Source organism: Serinus canaria, chromosome 25 (genome assembly GCF_022539315.1).
Source record: "Serinus canaria isolate serCan28SL12 chromosome 25, serCan2020, whole genome shotgun sequence".
NCBI classification, from domain to species: Eukaryota; Metazoa; Chordata; class Aves; order Passeriformes; family Fringillidae; genus Serinus; species Serinus canaria.
The window spans coordinates 5,637,368-5,661,890 of NC_066338.1; the positions used below are offsets into that span (position 1 = coordinate 5,637,368).

Below are 24,523 nucleotides of genomic sequence, written 5' to 3' on the forward strand. Positions count from 1 at the left end.
CACCAAGGCAAGAGTTATATCCTCACCATGACACAGACCACAACTGGCTGGCTGGAAACATACCCATTAAACCATCCCACTGCCCAGAACAATTTCAGGTCCTGAAAGACACATTTTGTGGTGAGAAGGAACCCCAGCTAGAATTGAGTCAGAATGTAGGACTCATTTTCACAATAATCTTACAAACTCCTGGGCAAAGAGACATGGCTCTAAGTGGACATATCACATTCCCTATCACCCACAGCCCTCTGGGAAGATTAAAAGATATCATGGGCTGCTAAAAACTCTGTTCAGGGCAGTAGGTATATGAGACATGGAAGCACTGGTGTCTCTGAGAGCCTCTCAGGAACCCCGGCCTGGCCCGAGTCGGCAGACATCGGGGGAGCAACCCTGACATGGCCGACTGTGGGGAGACACTTTCTCGTGCCCCCAGGGTGCTGAGGGCAGCTAGGCCAGTCGCCTTAGCAGCAGAGGAGACACCAGAGACATCCGGTGGAAGAAAGGGACGACTCTTAGCAGGGGTTAATCCAAGGTTTTGTTCAGGAGCTCTGGGGAGCTCCTGCACCTCAGGGGGCCTCCTGCTGAGAGCCCTGGGAGATATGCCAAGGTTACATATAAAGGGAGGAGGAAACCAAAAGTAGATAACATTTTACCAACCAATAAATGACCCAAAGGGATGGGCACTAAGGGACAGACACTTAGGACAGCATATAGGGCAAGTCTCATGGGGCTGACCCCTGGCCTCTGGCTAATCGCTCAACGTCTTGAACCGAAGCTTCTAGATGAAGGGGATGGGATGCTGGGTGATTGACAGAGAGCCAGGGTGGGGATTCGGGGATGACCTCACCAAGGGAGAGGAGGTACAATTTGGGGTAAACTATTTGGGAAAACTACAGGGATGCAAAAAACAAAACTACTTCAAAGTATTACAAAATATAAAAACACACTACAATAACTGGGATGCAAACTTGGCAGAAGCCACTTGGCTAGTCAATACTAGGAGATTTGCTTACCACCCTGGTCCCACCTAAAGCAAGCCCTTAGACACTGTGGAAGGAGACAAGGTTCCTGCATTACACATAGGGAAGTGGCCAGGGAAGTCAGTGTGGATTTCTTCCCCCATGGAAAAATGCAAACCCATTTGTGGGATCGTCTTTGCCCAAGGACCTGGGTGTACTTGGTGGGTGATTTGGGAGGATGGGGAGACCTGGTGTGTTCTTCAAGGAGATTTAACCTTAGGGCAAGAATAACCTTTAGCAGAAGTTGTATCTTACAGGAGGTAAAGTAGCAGGAGGGACATGAACTGAGGAAGAATGAATTTTGGCAAGGAGCAAGAAAAAGGCAGTGATGAACAGGGACGATGCCAGTGCCCAACAATCAGGTGTACTATTTCTCCTGCCCTGACCCCACACCCTACTGGGATGGAGACCACCTGGAGGGATGTGAAAGGACAGGTGATAGTAGCTAATAAACATATGTTTGGTATAGAGAAGGCTTAAGGATTCCAGCAATGAGAGTATATAGACTATATGGGATCCAAGCATGACTCAAATGGTATGGAACTGGGCTGGAGACTGTTTTGGGTCTGACCTAGGTAGAGTTCACAGCCCTTACAGTGCTGTGCTTTGCACTGGTAGCTGGATGGGTGTTGATAACAGACCAGTGTTTTGGCTACTGCCGAGCAGTGCTGCCGCTCTGACATTCCTTCCCCCACCAAAGGGGATGGGAGTAGGCAAGATCCTGGGAGGGGACACAACCAGTCCAGCCTGACCCAAATTAGCCAAAAGGATATTCCATACCAGATGACATCTGCTCAGGAGAGCGGGCTCCTAAGCTGAGGGAGAGAGAAGGAAAGGGGTACTCGTGAGTTTTCAATCTTTGCTGTCCAGAGGAACTCTTATGTGGGCTGAATACCTGCTTCCCAGGAAGTGTCCGAACATCGCTGCTGATGGGAAGTAGAGACTGACTTTTTATTCTCTTTGGCTGCTGCACACACAAATCTCTGCTTATTTCTTTCTTTTACTGTAATAAAACTGCCTTAGCTCACCCTGCTGGTTTTGCTCCATCCTATTCTGTGCCCTGTCCCATTGGGAAAGGGAGTGATAGAGTGACTGAGTGGGCACTTGGCACCCAGCCCGGGTCAACCCACTACAGTGAGGAAATATCAACATCTTTACATACAAATTCAGGACCTCACCAATGCAGAGTATATCAGGTTTGCAGACTTTCCCACTGGACTCTCCCAAGTGGTTCTATGGAAACAGTGAGCTCCTACAGGCCCTAGGTCTCTCCAGAACAAGGCAGGGGAAGACTGCTGTGGTGCTGGCCACCAGAGCGCTCTTTCCCTCAGTTGATATTGTTCAGATGTTTGGAAGCAAGGCTGGCTCTGCTGTGAAGAGTTATTATTGCTTATGCAAATTAAAAAAAAACCAAAAAAAGTTAAAAAGCTGGATGCTACATAAGGACAGTGGGAATGACACAATTCTTCCAAGGATGTAGCATTGCGTTTCACCCACATTGAAGGCTAAATTCTACTGATTTGGACCAAGGTGGATGGGCCACCTTGACCCAGAAAAGGAACATATATAAAAATAAATGCTCAGTAAATAGCCAAATGCCTCATCATCTAATTAGTGACAGGAATTAATAAATGAATGAACAAGATTCCCACTGTCCCTACCTACTATCCAGTGACACCACAGCCAAAGGAACAGTCTTGGCAGAATCAGCAGGGGAAGAAGACCCTGTTGAGCCTGGTGCACTCTCAAAAGTGTGGGATGACCCCCTGCTGGCATCCCAGCTGCCAGGGAAATAGCACTACTCTGATCATTTTGGTGAGCAGACCTGGCCTCCCGGGTAGAGGAGGGAAGGCCTCCCATGCTGGCGGCAGGCAGACCATGTCTGAGACCCCAGTGGGTAGACCTGGCCTTCCGTGCCCAGACTTGGCATGCTGGGGACACAGGGTACACCTGGTCCCCTGTTCCAGTGGGGTGACGTGGCCTCCCATCCCAGTGGAGGGCAGACCTGCTTCCTGTGACAGGACTTGGCCAGTGGGGACACGAGTGTTTCCCAGGCCTGGGTTGCGGTGCTGTCCCTGCTGACTCGGTGCCTGAGCGGCTCCCAGCGAGCCCTGCCACACGTTCCTCCCCCCACCCTCCCTTCCCTGAACCACCACCACCCCACTCCAGTCCCCCAGACATAAGAGTTGTCTCCAGCCTGCTCAGAAGTAGAGATCACAAACAGGCACAGGGCATCCACAGTGACATCCCAGAGCTCATTCATCTTCCAAAGACTTGCGAGGTCACAGGCAGTCACGGGTGTCCATGAGGACAACAGAGGTGTCTCGACCTGCTAAGGAGCCCATTTGGCACTGGCACTCACTGAGGTTCTATGGTGACATCCCAGAGGTCTCCAAGCTCCTGAAGAACACTGAGGTCATGTGCAATCCCAGGGGCTCCATGGGGACATCCCAGGAGTCCCCCGTTTGCCCAGCTGCACTGACCTCAAGGCTGTCACAGGGACTCAGTGGCAACATCCCAGGTGTCTCCAGGGTGTTAAGCAGCTGTGACGTCACAGGCACTCACAGGGCTTCCACGCTGTCATCCTAGAAGACTCCATGCTGCTAAAGAGCTGTAATGTCACAGGCACTCACAGGCTCTGTGGTGATATTCCAAGGGTGTCCAAGGCTGCAAAAGAACCATGAGGTCACACGCTGTTAGAGGAACTCCACAGGGACATTCCAGGGGGCTCCAGGCTGCTAAAGAAGTGCTTTGTCACAGCCATTTAGAGGGGTTCCATCGTGACAAGCCAGCGGCCGCTGTGCTCCTAAAGAGCAGGGATGTCACAGGCAATGACAGCAGCTCTGTGCTGACATCCCCTGTGTTTCTACACTACTAGAGAACTCTGATGTCACCGGCACTGACAGTGGCTCCACGGTGACATCCCAGGTTTCTCTAAACTGCTAAGAGCTCTCAACTCAAAGGCCCTCCCAAGGCTTCCATCCTCACATCCCAGAGGGATCCAGGTTTCTAAAAAGCCCGGAGCTCACCTGCACTCACACGGCTTCCAGGCTGACATCGCAGGGCTCTCTGGGCCTTCTAGGGAGCCAGGTTTCACCGGCAGAGACAGGCGCTCCATGCTCACATCCTGCAAGACTCTGGGCTGCTAAAGTCACAAGTGCTCCGTGCTGACATCCCAAGGCTCTTCACTCTTCCTCCTCTCTCAGTCACCCTCAGCACCGCCACTGCCCCTCCCCTGCGCCTCCCCACGCCCCACCGCTCCCAGGGAGGGAAGGAGGGAGGGAGTCTTTAGGAGCCGCCAGGCTTCCTGACTCTGCCCCGTCCCCGGACAGGCAGCAGCGTGAGATCTCTGAGCCCGGGGCTTGGGTCTCTAACCCCGCCATGCCCCTGCCCCGTCTCCCGCCTTCATTTCTGCATCGCTCCCTCGCCCCGCCGCGGGCCGAAGGAGAAGCGGGGGAGCCGTGGGACAAACGCCATAAAACAAGACTCCGAGCGACCCACCTCGAAATCTCCTTGGCCAAGAGACACCGCGCAGCCGCCGGCAGCACCCGCAGCCCGTGCCCGGCCTGGTTCATGCCCGGCTCCCCTGCCCGCCCCACACGCTCTCTGCCACGCGCAGCCTCCTCCGCTCCGGGCGGCGGCGGGAAAAGCCTATACAAGGACTGTAAATCTCATAACAGTGATGTCCAGCTTCCCTTGGTCAAACCTATTTATCCTTGAGTTGATGTTCATCTTTCTCAAGCTGCATGTTCCCTTTTTATATGTTCTAAAGCTATAGTTTCAAAAGATCCTTACTACACACAATATTCTAAAATATACTTCAAAAGGTTATTACTGGAAAACTCTTTAAGGCTTAACTGCAAGAACAAAGTTCCCGTCAAAAAGCAACATCCTTAAAGCTTTAATTGAAAGCTCCTAAATCAACTTAAGGCTTCTAAAGGTTAATTGCAAACAAAGGGTAGGTTCAAAGGCATTCTTCCATGCTTTACTTTTCTCAGTTATTATTAGAATTGGTCTTTATAACTGTCCCATGATTGGTTTCAACACATATTACAATCACAAATACACATTTTGCCTGTAGGTACCTGACATGAAACACAGCTTTGTATTTCACATTACCAAGCAGAAGGAGAGCACAGGCAAACAAGTCAGCAAAGTTGCAAGTAGAAAAAAGGTCTCAATTTTCCACTGCAAGTAAACTGAAAAACAACTTCTAGCTTAAACTGTAATGGACTACCTTTTAGTGATTGGAGAATAGTAACATGAATATGGTAATTATAGTAGTTATGATAGGCCATAGGTAATAGTTAAGGGATAGATTGGTTCTACTGTATTAAGATGCTCAGCAAAGAAAAGTAAATAATGCACTGTAACCAAAACCAAAGGGTCTCCAGGCCTGCCTGCAGCTGGAGCTGACAGCTGTGGGCACAGCTCTGTCGCCCATGGCCCTGGACTGCTGTAACATCATGGATGGAATAAACTGCATTTTGGAGAGCCCCTGGAGTCCCACATCCCTCATTTTGGCTCTTACACCTGGTGCTGGCCCCACCCAGATCTGGTGTTTGCTGGCACTGCCAGTGCTCAGATCCAGCAGTTTCCCAGTGGCAGCACAGCCCAAGTCCAGCAGGTTCCTGGCACAGAAAGCCAAGACCCAGCAATTTTCTGGTGCCAGCACTGGCACCGCCCAGATCTGGTTTTAGCTGGCACCACCAGTGCCCAGATCTGGCAACTTCCCAGTGCGGGAACAACCCAAATGCAGCAATTTTCTGGCAAAGAAAGCCAAAACCCGGCAGATTCCCGATGCTGCCACCAGCATGGCCCAGATCTGGTGTTGGCTGCCACTGCCTGTGCCCCGTTCCGGACATTTCATGGTTCCAGCACAGCCCAAGTGCAGCAAGTTTTTGGAAAAGAAAGACAAAATCTGGCAATTTCCTGGTGCCAGGACTGTCACTGCCCAGATCTGGGGTTTCCTGGAACTGCAAGTGCCCAGATCCAGAAATTTCCCGGTGCTGGCAGAGCCCAAGTGCAGCAATTTGCTGGCACAGAAATCCAAAACCCAGCAAATACCTGGTGCCAGCACCACCCATCTGGTGTTTGCCAGCACTGCCAGTGCCCAGATCCAGAAATTTCCCGGTGCTGGCAGAGCCCAAGTGCAGCAATTTGCTGGCTCAGAAATCCAAAACCTAGCAAATACCTGGTGCCAGCACCACCCACATTTGGTGTTTGTCAGCACTGCCAGTGCCCAGATCCAGAAATTTCCTGGAGCTGGCAGAGCCCAAGTGCAGGAATTTGCTGGCATAGAAAGCCAAAACCAGGCAAATACCTGGTACCTACAGCAACCCGATCTTATCTTTGCTGACACCGCCAGTGCCCAGATCCAGAATATTTCAAATAATTGCTGGCACAGAAAGTTAGTATTTGGCAAGTTCCCAGTGCTGGCACATTCCCCACCCTAATCTGATGTGCAATAGTGTTGAGGATTTCTTGCAGATTGAGAAGTTTTTGAGAAACAATGGCCATATTCATCCAATGCACAATCCAGCCTGCTTGAGATAATGGACAATGGATACGTTCAGAAAAAATAATGGACATATTCAGCAAATGGGGTCGGTATATCCTTGAAAAGGATACAAGAAGAAGAGTCAAATGGACTCAGCAAGTTTGCCAGTGAGCTTGGGAAAGTGAGGAAAAAGACAGTTCATGGGTGGGACAGAAAACCACAGCCAGGCGTGTGAAAAGTCAGATGATCCAATCAGCCTCCTATCTTAGAGGCGTGAACAGCGAGGCCAAACCAATCATGTATTAGCTAGAGACGCGTGGGCAGTAGAGAATTATTATAAATACAATCTTTTTAGGGATAATAAATTTGGCTTCACTGGATCATATTGGTTGTCGTGTGATGTCCCTGAACCTCTGCATCCTGCACCGTTCCCCCCACACAATAGCACTGCCAGTGCCCACATCTGGCAAATTTTCTGTTCTGGCGCCGCCCATGTCCAGGAATTTGCTGGCAAAGAAAGCTGAAACCTGGCAATTTCCCCTTGCCAGCATCGCCCAATCTGGTGTTCATTGGCAGCAGGACCCCAGGAAGGAAGGAAGGAAAGAAGGAAGGAAAATAAGGGGTCCAGATCCATTCCCTCCTGGAGCCTGAAGACATAAATGGGCTGTTTGCTGCCACTGCCAGTGCACAGATCTGGAGATTTCCCTATTCAGGAACAGCCCAAATGCAGCACTTTGCTGGCACAGAAATCCAAAACCTGGCAACTTCCTGCTACTGGCTCTGGGACCTCCCACATCTTGTGTTTGCTGTGCCAGCACCCAGATTTGGAAATTTCCCGGTGCCTTCAGAGGCCAAACCCAAAAGATTTCTGTCGCTGGCAACGACACGACCCAGACCTGGTGTTTGCTGGCAGTGCCAGCACCCAGATCTAAAAACTTCCTGGTGCCGACACAGCCCAAGTCCAGTGATTTGCTGGCACAGAAAGCCAAAATTTGGAATTTTAAGTTTCTGGCTCCAGCACCTTCCAGATCTGGTGTTGGCAGGGACTGACAGTGCCTAGATTGGGAAATTTCCTGGTGCCTTCACGGCCCAGGGCTAGCAATTTGATTTTTAGCTAGCTTAGGCAGGGGAGTTCCTCAGACTGTGACTTTCCTTTATCTTGGAACCTGCCCTGGAGGGAAGCCTTTTCCTGAACTACTAGGGGGAGAGGCCACTTGAACTTGCTTTCTAGATGGACCACTTTTGAAGGTTTCCTCCCAAAATTTACCCTAAACCAGCACCAACACTCACAATGAAAACTTCACCAGTGGCACAACTCCCCAGCCCACCAGGAAAAGAAAGGACATGTAAAGTTCTCCAAACATTTCTCCTGCTTTGCTGCAAAAGTCCTGCTGCACACACAGTGCAGTGTGGAAAGCCCAAGAGAAGCTGCAGCTGGTGGCAAATTTGTGACAGAAGCTCAACTCTGTTCTCCAGGAGAGCTTCTTGAGAAGAGCAGACAGGAGAAGATTCCTGGAAAACTGAAACAGCTTTCCAGAAGTGAAATGAAAAGGAAAAAAACAATCCAAGATGTCTTCCTCTATTTATTTCTACACTCCCTTTTTCCATGTTGCACTACTTCTCCATCCCATTAATTCCAGATGTACCTCACCTCTAAGATTGGTGACTTTGCCAGTTTTAGACACTCTAAAATACCATGAGCCACACACAGTTTTCCTTGCCCTGTTTTTACTGGAATGCAACACTGGAGATGTAAGTGCAGTGCTGGGGTTAGGTAGGAATCCTACTCCAAGGGAAGGTGCCCCGACAGTGTTTGACACTCAGCAAGGACAATGCACAGAAGCAGGCGAGGGGATTGCTCTGCCAGCGTGCAGGAGTCAGAGCTCTGCATCTGGGCTCAAGCCTGCAAAGTTCCCGTGTTCGGACAAAGGGGCTGTCCCCGGGGCGCGCGGGGCTCGGCCGTGGGGCTCGTGGGGAACGGACACGGGGACGAACGGCCCCGGGGCTTCAGTTGCAGCGGCGGCAGCGGCAGCGGCGACGGCAGCAGCAGCAAAAAGCAGAGAAGCCTAGAGACTCTTTTTCGTTCTCTTTTTCGTTCTCTTTTTCTTTCCCTCTTTTTCCGGCTCTCGGGCACCCTTCCCTCGGGGCCTGTTTCCCGGCCTCCCTCTCCTCTCCCCGCCTCCCTCTCTCCCCTTGCCAGGCCGGGCCATGCCCCCGGCACGCCCCCTGCCCCGAGCGGGGCTGCCCCGTCCCCGTCCTTGTCCCCGGGCGTCCCGCCGAGGTCTCGCCTCCGCCCGGCTCTGGCCGTACTGGCGGTGGCGCTGCTGGACGGGGATCAGTGCCTGGGCCTCGGGCGGCATCGCTGCCCTTTGCCTCCGCCTGGCCAGAGCCCGGCCCCGGACACGACGCCGGCCCCGACGCAGGGTCCAGTCTCGACCCCGGCCCCGGCCCCAGCCCCGGCTCCTCCCGGGGCCCGCTGAGGACACACGTGGCGCGGCCGCTCCCGCCGCCTCCGCTGCGGCTTCCCCGGCCCGAGCTCCGCCGCTCGACAGCGCGGCCGCCGGCCCCGAGCCTCCCGGGTCGCGTTCCAAAGAGCGAACGTCCGGGGATGGCCGGCCCGGGGCGGGTGAGGGGTGCTCGGGGGCCGTTGCTGGCCCCGGGCCGAGCGCTGACATCCGCATTCCGCCCGCAGGGAAGGCGCAGGAGGCCCTGCAGGAGCGGTACCGGCTGGGTTCGCTGCTGGGGCGCGGCGGCTTCGGCAGAGTCTTCGCGGCCACGCGGCTCTCGGACGGCTCCCCGGTGAGCGGCGGGGCCGGCGGCGGGCGCAGGAGGAGGAGGAGGGGCGGAGGAGGAGGAGGAGGAGGATGGGGCTGGGCAGGGCGGGCGGCGAGCTCAGCCCGCTGCTGCCCTTGTCTTGCAGGTGGCCATCAAAGGGGTGCCACGGAACCGCGTCCGGCACTGGGGCGAGCTGGTGAGTGAGCGGGGCTAGCGGCAGAAGCCGGCGCTGCCGGACGGGGATGAGCCGAGGCCGGGCAGGGTGGGAGCCGCCAGGACGGCTCGAGTCAGAGAGGGCGTGGGGCCAGCGCAGGGCGCAGAGCATCCCGGTCTGGGTGAGGGCTTCCCCTGTCCTGGCACGGCATCGGCCCCCCCTGACGGCTTCGTGCTCCTCCCGCAGCCCGACGGCACCAGCGCACCGTTGGAGATCGTGCTGCTGGCCAAGGTGTCCACCGGCTTCCCCGGTGTGGTGCAGCTGCTGGAGTGGCTCGAGCTCCCCAAATACATCGTGATGGTGCTGGAGCGGCCAGAGCGGTGTCAGGACCTGCGGCATTTGATTCGGGCACGGCGGTTGCTGTCCGAGGAGGTGGTGCGGGAGCTGTTCCGCCAGGTGCTGGAGGCCGTGCGGCACTGCACCAGCTGCGGGGTCCTGCACCGCGATATCAAACCAGCGAACATCCTGGTTGACCTGGCCACCGGGCAGGCCAAGCTGATCGACTTTGGCTGTGGCACCTACCTGCAAGACGCACCCTACACGCACTTTGCAGGTGAGCCTCCACAGGGGTGTGCTCCCGGTGCTGGCATCTCATGGCCCAACATCTCCCAGGCCAAGCTGGCTGTGGCAGCGGGGATTCTCCCTTTTGCTGCCAGTCAGGGCACTGAGTCCTCAGCTGAGTTGCTTTAGAGCAGGGCTGGGTGAGGAGCCATTTCCAGCCCTGCTGGCAGTATTTGCCAGCCACTCTTCCCAGGACAGGGGCTGGGCTGGGGCAGCCAGCCCAACAAAAACCCCCACGGGTGTGGAGTAGCAGAGAAGGGTGGCCAGAACCTGTGCCCCAGCCAGTTTGGTGTGCAGGTGATAGCAAGGGCTTGGTCTGCTCCACTCACCCTGTTTTCCTCGGCTTCATAATATTTTTGGGGCAATGCAGGCAGGGAGGATAAGGGCATGTTTTCTCCCCAGCACAGAGGGGGTTTTTCCTTTGCATGTCGTGGTCAGGCCTAGCCAGGGCTGCCCTCCTCCAACACCAGTGGCTTCTTTTTCAAGCCTAAGTTTGTACACAAGTCCCATGTGCTGGTGAGAGGGCAGTGGGTGACCCTGTATGCCACTGATGCAGCCCCCACACGCCCAGGGATGCTGGGGCCGGGCTGTGGGAGCAGCAGCATCCCCCTGCTGAAGTCCATCTGTATTCCATAGGAACACGATCATACAGCCCCCCGGAATGGACCCAGCTGGGCCTGTACTATGGCGAGGCAGCAACGATCTGGTCCCTGGGCATCCTGCTGCACCAGATGGTCTGCGGGGAGCACCCTTTCAGGAGGGGCCAGAACATCACCTGGGACCATCAGCTCTCGCTGCCACAAAGGCTCTCTCAAGGTGGATCCTCTTCTCTGGGCACGGGGGGAATCCCAGTGCTGGGGGCCAGCAGCGGGCTCGTGAGCATCCCGCTCTGGCTGCTGCTGAGGAGGTGGCACATGTCCTGCTCTCCTCCAGAACAGGAAATTGATGGGAAGGTTGAGGCCCAGCTCTGAATGCATCCAGAATGGCCTGGGCATGGGAATAGTGGGGCAAAGCAGACAGGAGCCTTCTCTAGCTGAGGGGCAGTTTCTGAATTCTCTCCCCAGCGTGCCAAGATCTGATCAGGTGGTGTTTATCCATGCACTTCTTGGACAGACCCACATTAGAAGACCTGCTCTGTGATCCTTGGGTGCAGGATATTCCTCATCCGTAGAAGAAGGGAGAGAGCCCCAGGCAGACTTTGATCCAGGGCCCTGGTAAGTTCCAGCTGCACACAGGCCTTGGCAATCAGAAGCAAAGGAACCCAGACCTTTTTGTGCTGCCTGTGTCACTGCCCTGGGGTCATGGGATGGGAACAGGCAGCCCTTGTGCTGGAGCTGTGCTGCTCTGCCCAGCACTGGTGGCTGCCATCCAAGCTGGTTTTGCTTGTCCTGGTTCCCTGACAGCTGGGGCCCTGGGCAGAGCCCTGAGAGCCTGGTCTCACCACAGGGAAGGAGAAGGAGCCCCTGGAGAAGCTGTACCAGGTGGGGATGCTGCTGCAGCTGCTGCTGGAGACAGGAAGGATGACATCAAGGATGACGAGCTCTTCCTCAGCCTGGCCACCAGCAGCTGAAGGTGATGGACTTTGATTCTGGCACCTACTTCAAAGCCAAAGTCCACAGGGAATTTGCAGATGATTCCACAGTCGGGGTAATGCTCCCAGATTTGGGCATTGCCCAGACTGGCAGGGAAGAAAAGGTTCCCCCTTTTCTGGGGCAGATGCAACTCATTCTTCAGTCGTCTGCCCAGCTGCTTTTGGGCAGGGCTGGGGGGATGGGCTGGGGTGGGTAGGAAATGGGAGTGGGCTCCTGGCCCTGCCAACAGCCCCCAGCACCCACCGTGGCCTGGGCTGGGGCTGGGGCTGGGGCAGCCAGCCCGACACAAACAAAGCCCCATGGTGGGAGCAGAGGTGGGGCTCCAGAACCTGTGCACAGCTGCTTTGCTTTGCAGACAAGTGAGGGCTTGGGCTGCTCCACTGCCCTTTTTTGCTTTGGGATCACTGGGATTTTGGGGGGCAGTGCAGGGGAAGGAGAGGAAGTGTGGGCTTCCCTCACCCATGGCTGAGATTTTCCCTAGGGTGTAGGGGTTGGGTCTTCCTCAAGCCCTGACAGAGATAAGAGTTTTTTCTTTTTTCTTGTTTTCCCTTTTTGTCTCCAATCTCTTTTCAATAATGTGTTGTTTGTTTTTCCAGAGGAAGCATTCTGTGTGGTCCATTGTGGATGGGGAAGTGCCTGGGAGCAGCTGTGGCGTGGATGGTCCGTGCCCTTGGAGAAGGCTGAGGACATGGTTTGGGAGCAGCTTTTCTTCCAGCCGTGGATGGCGTGAGGTGGGTCCCTGTCTGCTTGGCAGGGTGGGATCAGAGATTTTGGGAGATGGCAGCGAGCACAGGAGCATCCTGCTCTGGGCAGCTGCTGAGGGCTGGATGTGCCGTGGCTGGCTGCAGGCTGGGCACATGTCCTGCCCTCCTGCTCTGCTGCCAAAGGCAGCAGGGATGGGCAGTGCTGGGCACAGCTCTGGGCACAGCCAGCATGGCCTGGGCACTGTGGGCATTGGCACAAGGGGACAGGAGCCCTCAGCTGACAGACAGTTTATGTTTTCTCTCCTTGCAGCCGGGCTCTGTGGGTGCTGAGGCTGCTCTGGGCTCTGCCAGAGCTCTGCTGGGCTCAGCCCTGGGCCCAGCTGGGCTGGCTCTGCCCTCTCATTGCTCTGACAGCTTTGCATCAGACGAGCCCCTTGCGAGCCCAGCGCCTGAGCTTTCTGCTTTGGCAGGTGAGTGAGACTCTCCTGCAGGCCCAGAGATTGCAGCTGGGGACACACATCCAATTGGCAAGGACCCAGACTCTCCACAGTCCCATCTAAATGCCTGAATCAGCACAGGGTGTTTTGTCTGTCCTGTTCTTCCCTCTTTATTGGCTGGAATTGTGCAATTGCACTTTCTTCCTCCTCTAGAAGTGCCAGGAGTGGGCCAAAGCTGGCGAGTGGGCCGTGTTCCTGAGGCAGTGCAGGCTGGAGGTGATGGATGGAGAATTGCCCTTCTGCACTTCCCAAACAGAGCAAAAAGCCGTAAGTGGGACTTGGTGTCTTTAAGAAATCCCTGACAGTTTCAAAGGGAATGTGCAGCTCATTCACAGGGTGAGGAGGAAGGTCATCTTCTAAAGGATTTAGGGATTGACAGAGTTTCCATTCCCAGTCCTGCTTGGAGCCTGAAGGGCACAAAGCAATTTCCTCTTGCTTTGACCATAATTTGAAATACCAATCTTGGAGACAAAGCCCAAAATCTTGTAAAAGGCTGCTGAGGTCAGTAAGATAGATCCATGCCATCAGCACATTTACAATGTAAATAACTGAGTTCTCTTTTTCAAAAGATCATTTACCTCTTAATGCAAAGTTACACGAGTTTTTTCCCCTAACACTTGGGTTTTGGTTTTATCTTTCACATTTTTTATAGATTTTTTTCTTTCTCCTTTTTTTTTTCCTTTAAATAGAAAACATGCCCTACAAAAGGAATGTCCTTTGCTGCTGGTTCCCATGTGGAGCAGCTCCCTTCCTGCTGGCTGAGCTGCTCAGGCAGAGCCCGGCAGCTCCTGGCCCTGCAGGACTGAGGCTTTTCCCCGTTGCTGGGCACAGACTGATGGAGCAGCACTGCTGAACACGGGCACATCCAGAGGGACCAGCAGCAGCTGCCTTTGGCCACCTGAGGCTCCAAGGCCCAAGCTCTGAGCAGACAGGGCTGGAAGAGACTGGCAGGCTCCCTGCTGGCTGTGCTGCCCCACTTGTGCCCGGCCCAGCTTTGCTTGGGGCAGAGGGAGAACAAGGGGCAGCTCCCTGCCAGCCCCAGCCCAGGGACCCCTCCAGCCCCGGGGCTTGGGGCACTGTCAGCACCCACTGCTCCAGCCAGGGCTTCTGCTGGCCCTGACAGCAACAGCCAAACTGGGGCTGATCCCGAGGGAGCAGCAGCAAGGGCCTGGATCTGATCCCTGACTCTGGCCAGGGCTGCACAAATGACCCCACAGCAGCAGCAGCAGCAGATGGAGCTGACTTTCAGCACAGCCCCTGCCCCTCTTCCCTCCCGTGTGCAGCGGTGTCAGAGCAGCCTGAGGCACCTGGGAGCCCCCAGTGCCAGCAGGGACTTGAGATGGCAGCCCTGGGCTCCTGGAGGTTGTGCAGGGAACGGAGCTGGAGACTCCCTGTCCATGGGGAGCTTCCAGATGGAAAAGGCTGCTGTGCCCAGGCAGCTCCAAGGGCACAGAAAGGAGGGTCTCGAGCACTGGGTCTGTGCCAGTGCCACAGTCCTGGGCAGCAGCCAGCGAGCCCTGGGGGAACAGAGGGCACAGCAAGAGGGACAGAACCAGGCAAGGTCAGAGACTGGAAGAGCCAGGCCCTGGAGCAGGAACAGCTGCTCCATTGCACTCCTGGAGAAAGCTCTTGGCTGGTTCAAAGCGCTGAAAGGCGTGAAGGGCAGAGAGGAGGCCACAGCAGAGAATGCTCCTGTTTGCACAGCCTCCCCTCTGTGTGTCCCAGAAGGAATTGGATGGACTGTGTTGGTCTCTCCGAGTCGTCTCGTTCAGCATGAGCAGCTCAGCACCAGCAGCTGAAGGAGCTGAAGCCTCAGGCCCCAGGAGCTGGGCAAGAGGGAACTTTCTGAGCAAAGTCATGCTGCTAAAGTAGACCCAGCTGAATGCAGCAGATATAACCATGGAATCCCAGAATCCTTTCAGAAAAGGAAAAGAGCTCTGAGCTCAGCCAGTGCAGCCGGTCACTCAGCAGTGCCCAGCCCAGCACTAAACCATGTCCCTGAAGTGCCAAGGCCTGAGGGAGGCCTGGACAGCAGGCCCTGAGCCAGAGGTGCCTCTGGATGAACCTTCCAGCCAAAGGTTATCTTTGTATCTGCTCTCTAATGAAATATGCATGGTCATTAGCACTGGGAGAGATGTAGGCACTCCTTAGTGAAACATGTATTGACCTTTGTGTGTTTAGCAGCCAGACAAGGCCATGAAATCTGACATCTGGCCTTGTTTGGGGCTGAAGGATCAAAGTCAGCTCCCTTGGTTCCTCCTGGGGCCCTGGCCAGGCTTTGGGAGGGAGCCAAGAGGAGCATGAAAGCAGATGTTCCCCCACTAGAAGTGCTGTCAGTTTGTTCATTCAGCACTCTCAGAGCTGGGCCCTCTCCCAGCGGGCTTGGAGCCTCACCTGTGGCTGGAGGCACCTGCAGGAATTCCCAGTGCCCAGGAGTGGCTCTGCAGCCCTTGGCTGTGACAGCTTCCCCCAGCTGCTGTGTGGATCTGGGGGATGGAAAAGGCTGAGGGGAAATGCTGCTGGATCTTTGTTAATCCCTGCAGGCAATATTTGGTGGTGGTGGTTGGGTGCATTGCTGAGCTGCTCCTTTTGGGATTCTTTGCTGCTTTGAGCTGCAGTAAATGGCACTGATTCCTTCAGCTGGAGTCTGTGTCCTTGGTGCTGACCCTGCCCACTGGTAAAACAGAACTGGCACAGTCATGCCAGGTGACAACAAAATGTCACTTGTTCAATGTAAACGTGAGGAATCAGTGCCATCAGAAATTCCCAGATGGGAAGCCCTTGCCTGGAGTTCCCTGGCTCTGGAGTGGGCTGAGGTTGGAGCACCCTGTGAGCAGTGGGGCAGTCGGTTAAAAGAAGCTGCACCCCTGGATGTCTTCAAATGCATCCAAAAACTGCATATGGAAAAGGAAAAGAACTTGTGAGTTTGGGCAGACAAAGATGGATTTGTTAAGAGTACATTGGAAATGGCACCTTCAGAAGGAACAATTATTGCTGGAATGCTCCCACATGGAGCAAGAGAAGGTTTTAATCTTCAGCTTAGATGCATTTGTGCAAATGAAATATTAATATAAGAAATAAGTATATATGTATTTATAGCATAATACAATTTAATATATGTATATTTATATGTATGTCTATATCTATCTATATCTCTATGTCAGTATCGATATCTATATTTACATACAAAATAATAATGATGTGAAATGGTGTTCACAATACTAACTTGGTAGCTTTGGCTGTTCTGGGATGTAACACTAAATACCCTACAGAACAGGATTGGCCAGGACCCTGATGTCAGTGGTCAACTTTGTGACATTGCATACAATGAAAAAAGGAGGAAGGGATGAAATTGGCCATTTTTACAGGGTTTGCTGATACTGTGATGCAGAGTGCTTTGTCTGTTCCTGTGAAAAATACAGTGATTAAGCCTGCAGGGTTTTTCCTGTACCAGACTATCCACAAGCTTCAGGACTGGTTGAACGGGTGAAGGGGTTGTGAAAAGAGCAGTTGAAAGAATGAGGAGATGGGAACCTGTGCCCATGGAGAACCCATCTCCCAGATGTGCTCCATGCCCTTAACAATGGCCCACAGGGGAAATGGAAACCCCCTGGCTGTGCAGGGCTGCACCCAATTTGCAAATACAGCCATGGGCAGTGAGACTTGGACTGCCTGGGAAATTGTTCTGGCTGGGATGGCCCCTGGCAGGGCCAGCCCAGAGCCTGCAGGGCTGGGCCTTCATGCACTGGAATTAATTAGGATAAATTCAAAGCAAATGAGAGCTATCAATACTGAAACAGGAATTCAAATTCCTCCAGGACACTTTGCTTTGGTAACTGCTCGCTTGGAGCTTGGCCTTGCAAAGTGTTCATGTCATGGCAGGAGGAATTGATGCAGAATATCAAGGAGAAATTACAGTAATTCTGTTAAGCAATAGTGAACAAGATTGGATTATTCAACCCCATGACAGGGTAGCACAATTATTGAGGTTGCAATTTTAAGAAAGATTGTGAAAAATGGAGCTCCACCTCCAATCCCCACCGTTTGTGGAGATAAAGGGTTTGGATCCAGCAGCCCTAATAATGGAGCCAGAGTGTGGGTGTGGAGGCCAAATGGCCCTCCCGAGGCAGCTGAAGGAACAGCTCCTAGGAAAGACAACTCTGAGTCCTGAAACCTGGGCAGGAGCAATGGGAATGTGTCCCTGCAGCCAAGTGTTCTGTGTGAGAACAAGTAGATCTGACAGGATATTGTTTTACTCATCCTGCCAGAGGAAATCTCCCTGTTTGCCCCAAGGGCCCCTTTGGAAAATGCTCTGATCCACGGGGCTCCATGTGCAGGCTGCTGTGACCCTGAGGGACTTGCACAGGAATTCCATCCAGGAGCCTGGGTGCCCCTCAGGGACTGGGACCCGGCCCCCTTCCAGCCAGAGGGGAAAGGGCCCCCCAAGCCTTGTTAGGCACAGACAACATGGTAAAGCTGAACAGCAAAGGGCCTCGGGGCATTATTCTGGAATTAAAAAGGCACCAGCTCCATGGACAACAGAATGATTGTTCCTAACTCGAATGAGACTGAGAAAAAAGAATGGAGAACAGTGTCACTAAAGTGCTACTGATGTCTGTAAGTTGTACCTTGATGGTCAGCCAGAATCTTTGTCTGCACAAACACCTCTAGTGTTTCACCCAGGGGTTAGTGATCAAAATGTAATGATTAGTTCTGCAACTGTAAAGATCAGGGTAGCCAAAGCAGTGCATGTCACCAATTGCTGGGGATGTTCTCAGGTGGAGTTGGGAGGGATGGGGTTCCCTTGGAGGGCCCACCCTGTGGGGTGGCCAGAACTCTGTCCCTGGGCTCTGACTGTCACTGTCAGTGCAGGGACAGTTAAAGAAAACACAGGAATACAAGGATCACTTGGACAGGATTCCCTAAGATTTCCCTTCAGGAGAAACCCAACCCTGTTCTAGTTCTGGAGGCCCCAGTGTGAGAGGATTTCTGTGCTTTACCATCCCTGCCAGTGTCAGTAGAACTTGGGGTGCTGGAGCTGCTCAGTGTCAGTGTCACACCACTCTTGGCTGCAGGGCCACCATTTCGGGTCCTTCAGCAGCAACCACAAGGAAGAGTTGGGGCCCAGGGAACATTTTCCTCCCAAGGAGTGCCTTGGCTTTCAGCAAGCAAAAGATTCTGGGTCACCCTGTGCCCCATGTGTGCTGCCCCGTCCTGTGGAGATTCCAGGAATAAACTGGGTGAATTATTAGCAGAAGTAGCAACTGATCCTGTTGAAATGTTCAATAGCATTAACTGAAGCACAAGAGGAGATGCCTTTATGCCTAATATGTAAATCTAAACTGTGTTAATGAAGGAATTGTTATGAGGATTGTAGTTCATTGTAGGTCTGAGGACCGATCAAAGTTCCAAGGCCTGAAGAGGCCCTGAGGCAAAGTTCACCTCTAGATGAACCTTCCATCCAAGGAATGGATACAAATCTAACCAAATGTTAGATTTGTATCCATTCCTTAAGGAAGCATTATTACCAACATGATCAGTGTATGTGTTCCTTGATAAAACATGGATTTATCTTTCTGTATTTAGAAACCAGAGCAGGTCCCATCTGGCCTTGTTTGGGGTGAAGGATCAAAGTCAACTCCCTTGGTTCCTCCTTGAGCCCTGGCCAGGCTTTGGGAGAAAGCAGTGAGGAGAATGAAACCAGATGTTCCCAGAGTAGCAGTGATGTCAGCTTGTTTGTTTAACAGTGTAAAAGCTGTGTCCTCTCCCAGGGGGCTTGGAGCCTCCTTGCCTGCAAAGGTGGAGGCACCTGCAGGAATTCCCAGTGTCTGGGAGTGGCTCTGCAGTCCTTGGCTTCCCCAGCTGATGTGGATCTGGGTGATGGTAAAGCCTGAGGGGACCTGCTGGTGGATCTTTCTTTAATCACTGCAGGCAATCTTTGGTAGCAATGACTGGATGGATTGCTGAGCTTCTTTTGTAATTCTTTGCTAACGATGATGTGCTTTGCTGAGCTTATCCTTTTGTAATTCTTTGCAGCTGTGCATGATATAAATGACACAATTCCTTCAGTTGGTGTCTGTGTCTTTGGTAGTGACCCTGCCCACTGGTGAAACAGGGCCCCCTCTTGCCTTAGAAGTGTTCCCTGGCAAGGCAGAAACCCTCCCTCCAAAATTCCCTCCCTCCTCCTTGTTCCCCCCTTCATACACTGAGCATGATGTCCCATGGTCTGGGGTATTCCTGGGGTCAGTTGGGGTCCCCTGTCCTGGCTGTGTCCCCTGCCCAGCTGCCCCCCAGTCCCAGCCCCTCCCCAGCATGGCTGGACCAGGGCCAGGACAGGCCTTGGCTCTGCTGCAGCTCAGCCAGAACAAAACCATCTCTGTGTGCCCAGCCCTGTGCTCAGCACCCGGCCCAGCAGTGTCTCAGTGCCAGTGTCTGTGCCCTCAGTCCCTGCCAGGGCTTTCCATGGAACTGCCAGGACAGGTGAGCCAGGTGTCACCCCCAGGGACGGTTGCCATGGAAACAGTGCCCAGCACTGCCCCTTTCTGTCTGGCTGACCTGGCCTTTGGCCCTGGCAGTGGCGTTGGCTGCTGGTTCCTGGTGCCTGAGCGGCCGGCGTGGCACAGGGCAGGTGGCCATGGCACAAGCCCCCAGCAAGGGATCCCCTCTGGCTCTGGGCAGTGACACCAGCCCCGAGCAAGGGGCCCAGGGCAGGTTTCCATGGCCACCAACCACCACAACGGGTCCGGGCATTGGTTGCCATGGCACCAGACTAAGGAATGGTCCCCGTGGCCGTTGCCATGGCACCTGGTGGCACCAAGGAGTGTCACTGCAAATGTACCTGGAACAGCCCTGGCACCGCTTTGTCCTGAGGGTTGCCATGGCAGCCAAGGGCAGCAACAGGTCTGCAGGCAAGTGGCCATGGAACCTGGCTGCAGAAATGGCTCCTTGGGCTGGTTTCCAAGGAAACCTGAACTGATGGGGGTGTCCATGGCACCCAAACCCAGCAGTGGGGTCACTGCAGTGTCCATGGCAACAGTCCCTTGCAATGGCCCAGTGCCTGTTGGGATGATGATCCACCCTCACAGCTGGCCCAGGGCAGGTCTGGAGTGCTCTTGGTGGCACCTTGGGCTTGGCACACACTTGGGGAGGATGTCTGTGTGCAATGGGGAAACTCAGGAGTTTTAGATTGCTTCAAAAATAAAGGAAGGAAAATTCCCCTTTGGCTGTGTGCAGCCAGTTCTCTGAGCAAAGCAGGTCCCAGGTGAGTGAGGAGAGACACAATGGGCTTGGGGAATGTGGAGCAAGGTTGTCCACAGTGGCTCAGACCTCAAGGCACAGCTTCTCCGAGCAGGCCAGACCTCCTTAGAATCCCTGCATCAATATCAGTCCCTAATTGCTGCAATCACCTCTTGTGTAATAAGTGCAGCAATAAAAGACACTCTTTACAATAGGAATCCATATTTCCTAGAAGCTCTTTGAACTTTTTCTCCATAACTGTCAAAGGAAACCCTCCTAATGAACTGCACTGGAGCAGAGGGAAATCAAGGCAGAGCCATGGTTTGTCAGGGCTTGCCTGATCCTAATGAGCCTCACTGTGCATTTGGAGCTGAGCCCTTGAACCTCAGGGCCTGGGGGGAGATTACACAAACCTTTCCAGGAGTCCAAGTCAGAGGAAACACCCAAAGGGTCTCAAGGCATGAATGGGTCCCACTGAGGTCTCTCTCCAACACAGGCTCCTCAGGGACTCCTTGCAGGAGAGAACTGAAGGCCAGGATGGATCAAAAACCTCTCAGAGACTCCAAGGCAAAAGCCAAACCCAGAGTCCTTTGAAAAACCTGCAGTCCCTGGGAGCATTCAGGAGCCCCCAGGGCCATTGCTGAGCAAGGCTCCCCAGGGACTCTTTCCAGCAGATCCTTGTGGCCTCCTGGATGTGGGCTAGGGGGGGATGCTGAGGGCAGGACAAGGGGCTGACAGTGCCCAGCCTGGCTGGGGCTGTGCCAGGAGGCCCCAGTGCCTCAGGACAAGGTGTCTCCTCCCAGCCCTTGGTGGCACAGACCCTGCTGTGCCCCAGGGCACCAAGACTTGGCTTCTCTTTGTCCCCACCTGCCATCAGTGCCTCCAGTTCTCTGCTCTGCCTGGGGCCTGGGGACACTTCCCAGTCATGTCCCTCAGTGGGACCTATTAAAAGTGAGAGAAACTTTGGAGTTGGATTCTGACTTGGAATTCTGGAGAGATTTCTTCATCTCCCTCTCAGGGACTGATGTTCAGGGCCTGAGCACAAAGCCCCAGAGGGTCTTAAAGTCCTTGTGCTGTGTCTGTGCTGCTGAGCTGGGCTGGGCTCCTGGCCCAGAGTCAGCTCCTGGCAAGGGCAGCCCTGCAGAGAGACAGCTCTGGGCAGGAGCAGCTCCTGGGCACAGCCCAGCAGGGCTGGGGCACTGCCTGCAGCCACCCCGGGCACAGCACAGAGGCACAGAGAGCTTCAATCAGTCAGGGCTGGGAAGGTGCTGAGAAGTGCCTGGGGCACAATCACTGCCAGCCCTTGGCACAATCACTGCCAGCCCTTGGAACCTCTGGCTGCAGGACAATGCAGCTGCAGCTCCTGCAGTGATCTCCTAAAGCTGCAACATCCCAATGCCTGCAGACTCTGGGAGTACATCTCTGAGTATTTCTGCTGCAGGGGAGGTGAAATGCTCATGAAGCTCTGACATGCTGAGGGCTTCTGATCAGTCATAGAAGATTTCCCAGAGAAAACGAGGTCATTTCCTAAGACTTTGTGTTCAGATTCCTACTACTGGAGACTGGCAAGGGAGGGGGATAATTATTAAAGGATGATTATGAATTATTTGTTATGAATCGTTTCAAGTGTTACTTGAGACACCCCAACTGTTCCTTTTAGTGACCAGCAGGTTGACAGGAGATCCCTAATGTGCCTTCAGCCACTCTGCCCATGGACAGCACCAGCAGCGCCTTTGCTGGAGCCATCGGGCTCAGTCTGTGCTGTCCTTTCCCCAAGCTGCAAACAGAACCTGCCCCCAGCCAGTGCCCTGCAAACAAGCAGGGTTCTGTCAGGCCAAGGAGAGTGCCCAGAGATTTGGGGTCTGTGAGTGCTGGCACAGAGAGATCAGGCCCAGGGAAACACCTGCAGGAGGAAAATCTCCAGGAAGCAGAGAGAAGATCAGGGAAGGAGAGAAAACAAAACCCAGAAATGCTGTGGCAGGGAGAGTTGAGAGATCCCCACAGGATCCCCTCCAGTGCAGCCCCTCCCTCTGAACAAGCCCCCTCCCTCCTGTGTCCCCAGCCAAGCCTCTGCCCTCAGGGCCGGGGCTCCAAGGTGTGCAGCCCCTCCTGTGCAGGCAGAACTGCAGCAGATCCGTGGGGCAGCTCTGCAGCCCCGGGCCCAGTTCCCTCTGCAGAGCACAGAGCTGGGAGCAGCTGCCCGGCCCTGGGGGCTCTGGCAGGGGGCACAGCTGGCTCAGGGTGACTCTGTCCCCAGTGCCCGGCTCTGGGCAATGGCATTCATCCAGTGCCATCATAAGGACACTTGCAAGTCCCTCTGAGATTTCAGTCCCAGCTGGGAGCTTCAACCCAGCATGCAAACCTGTCCTAGAGCATCCTAGAGCATCTCTAAGATCCATGGGGAAAGGCAGAGGTGTTCTGACACTGAAAATGCTGCTGGGTTGGTGGAATGAGCAACGTGAGTCCTTGGCTACAAAATGGAGCTGGGCTGTGGTGGATCCATCTGCTCTCAGCAGCACCTGGTCACTTTTTAGGGAAAAGGTGGGAAGGTTATCACCCTCCACCTGTGAAAGGTTAAAGACCAGAGAAACTCTGAACAGGTCAGAACAACAGACCTTCTGCCCTCCCTCTCCACTCATCACTTGGCCTCACAGAACTTGCTCTGTTCTCCCTGGGAGCACAGAAATGCTGAGAGTTTCTGATAGCCAAGAGAACCAGCAGAGATATGAGGGAGCTTATGAAGACATGCCTGGAACTCTTGCACACAAAAGGGTGTCTGTGTGTGTTCCAGGGGAGGGTGTATGGGAAATGCCTTTGATTTTGGTTACAGGTATCTCCTCTAACCCTTCACTGCCCTTTTCTCCATGAACAGGTTCCCATGTGCAGCCCCAGCAAATGTCCAACAGCAGCTCCATCAGCCACTTCCTCCTGCTGGCATTGGCAGACAGGCGGCAGCTGCAGCTCCTGCACTTCTGCCTCTTGCTGGCCATCTCCCTGGCTGCCCTCCTGGGCAACGGCCTCATCATCAGCACCGTAGCCTGTGGCCACCACCTGCACACGCCCATGTTCTTCTTCCTGCTCAACCTGGCCCTCACTGACCTGGGCTCCATCTGCACCACTGTCCCCAAAGCCATGCACAATTCCCTCTGGGACACCAGGACGACCTCCTGCACAGGATGTGCCACTCAGGTCTTTCTGATTTTCTTCTTTTTTGGAGCAGAGATTTCACTCCTGACCATCATGTGCTCTGACCGCTACGTGTCCATCTGCAAACCCCTGCACCACGGGACCCTCCTGGGCAACAGAGCTTGTGCCCACATGGCAGCAGCTGCCTGGGCCAGGGGCTTTCTCAATGCTCTGCTGCACACAGCCAATACATTTTCCCTGCCCCTGTGCCATGGCAATGCCCTGGGCCAGTTCTTCTGTGAAATCCCCCAGATCCTCAAGCTCTCCTGCTCACACTCCAGCACCCTCCGGGAACTTGGGCTCATTGCTGTCAGTGCCTGTTTATCATTGTGTTGTTTTGTGTTCATTGTTTTCTCCTATGTGCAGATCTTCAGGGCTGTGCTGAGGATCCCCTCTGAGCAGGTGTCCCTTGCACCTGAGACGTGCCCACCCTGTACCTGGTGGGTGGGTTCCTTACCCCTCCCATCCCTCTCTCCCAGGGCTTAAAAGAACCAGCGACCACGCGGTTCAGGACTCTGTTAGTAGTTGTTATGGGATTCAGAAGCCTGCCATCCGAATAAACTCTGGATCGAAACTCTGGCAGAATCCACTCCTTCCTTCACCTCGCCTTAAAGCACCTGCACAGAGGGAAACCGGGGCTTGTGCGTGTCTGAACTTGTCTCCAGTGCCAGCTGCAGCATCCAGCTTAGCCAGAGGTGTCTCTGAGGTGAAACCACCCCAGAGCCGCCTTTCGGTCAAGCAGCGAAGGCTAGACAAGCCCGGGCAAGCCCCATCCGGACATAATTGGAATTTATTTCAATAACCAACCATCCTCCTCACCTGTTGTCTCTGTTCATGCCACTCCTTCACATAACAACACTGAACTCTTGGCTCTAAGCCATTGCCTTCCCCTAAATGCAGTCTCTGTGTCACAGGAAAAAAATGGTTCTGTCCATGGCTATACAAGAGAAGTCCAGCCAAAGGCTACTCCATCATCTCCTCCCACCTAGGATTCTTCTCACCTTCTCTCGGACATCTTTCGCTTGCACAAACCTGCATCACACTTGCCCATTTCTTGCTATTTCATCTCTATCCCTCTCCTCATTCAGCTCCAGGAAGATCAGCATTTGTAAGGTTTCTCTCATCCAAAAAAGAGTTAAAATATCAGGCTCTTCCTGTCCAGAACTCCCACACTGGCCCTGCCCAGCACCTTCTCGCTGCATCCCCCCTTTCTCATTCACGGCCAGGCCATACTATCAA

The 24,523-nt window shown here is 54.0% G+C and overlaps 2 protein-coding genes and 1 pseudogene across 2 annotated transcripts in view; 2 read left to right on the top strand and 1 right to left on the bottom strand.

The window, feature by feature from the left end:
• The window catches only part of LOC115485198 (uncharacterized), a 2,106,330-nt gene that overhangs the window by 1,275,218 nt on the left and 806,589 nt on the right, over positions 1-24,523 (top strand).
• Positions 1-24,523, bottom strand: part of LOC103825013 (zinc finger protein 208-like) — a 742,626-nt pseudogene that overhangs the window by 244,152 nt on the left and 473,951 nt on the right.
• On the top strand, positions 8,719-11,240 carry LOC103825158 (serine/threonine-protein kinase pim-1-like; the record flags this gene model as incomplete). The annotated part of the gene is made up of 5 exons (XM_050984178.1): positions 8,719-9,318; positions 9,440-9,490; positions 9,695-10,061; positions 10,706-10,885; positions 11,134-11,240. Coding segments are annotated over 5 exons (1,305 nt in total), but the record flags the coding sequence as incomplete, so codon positions are not given.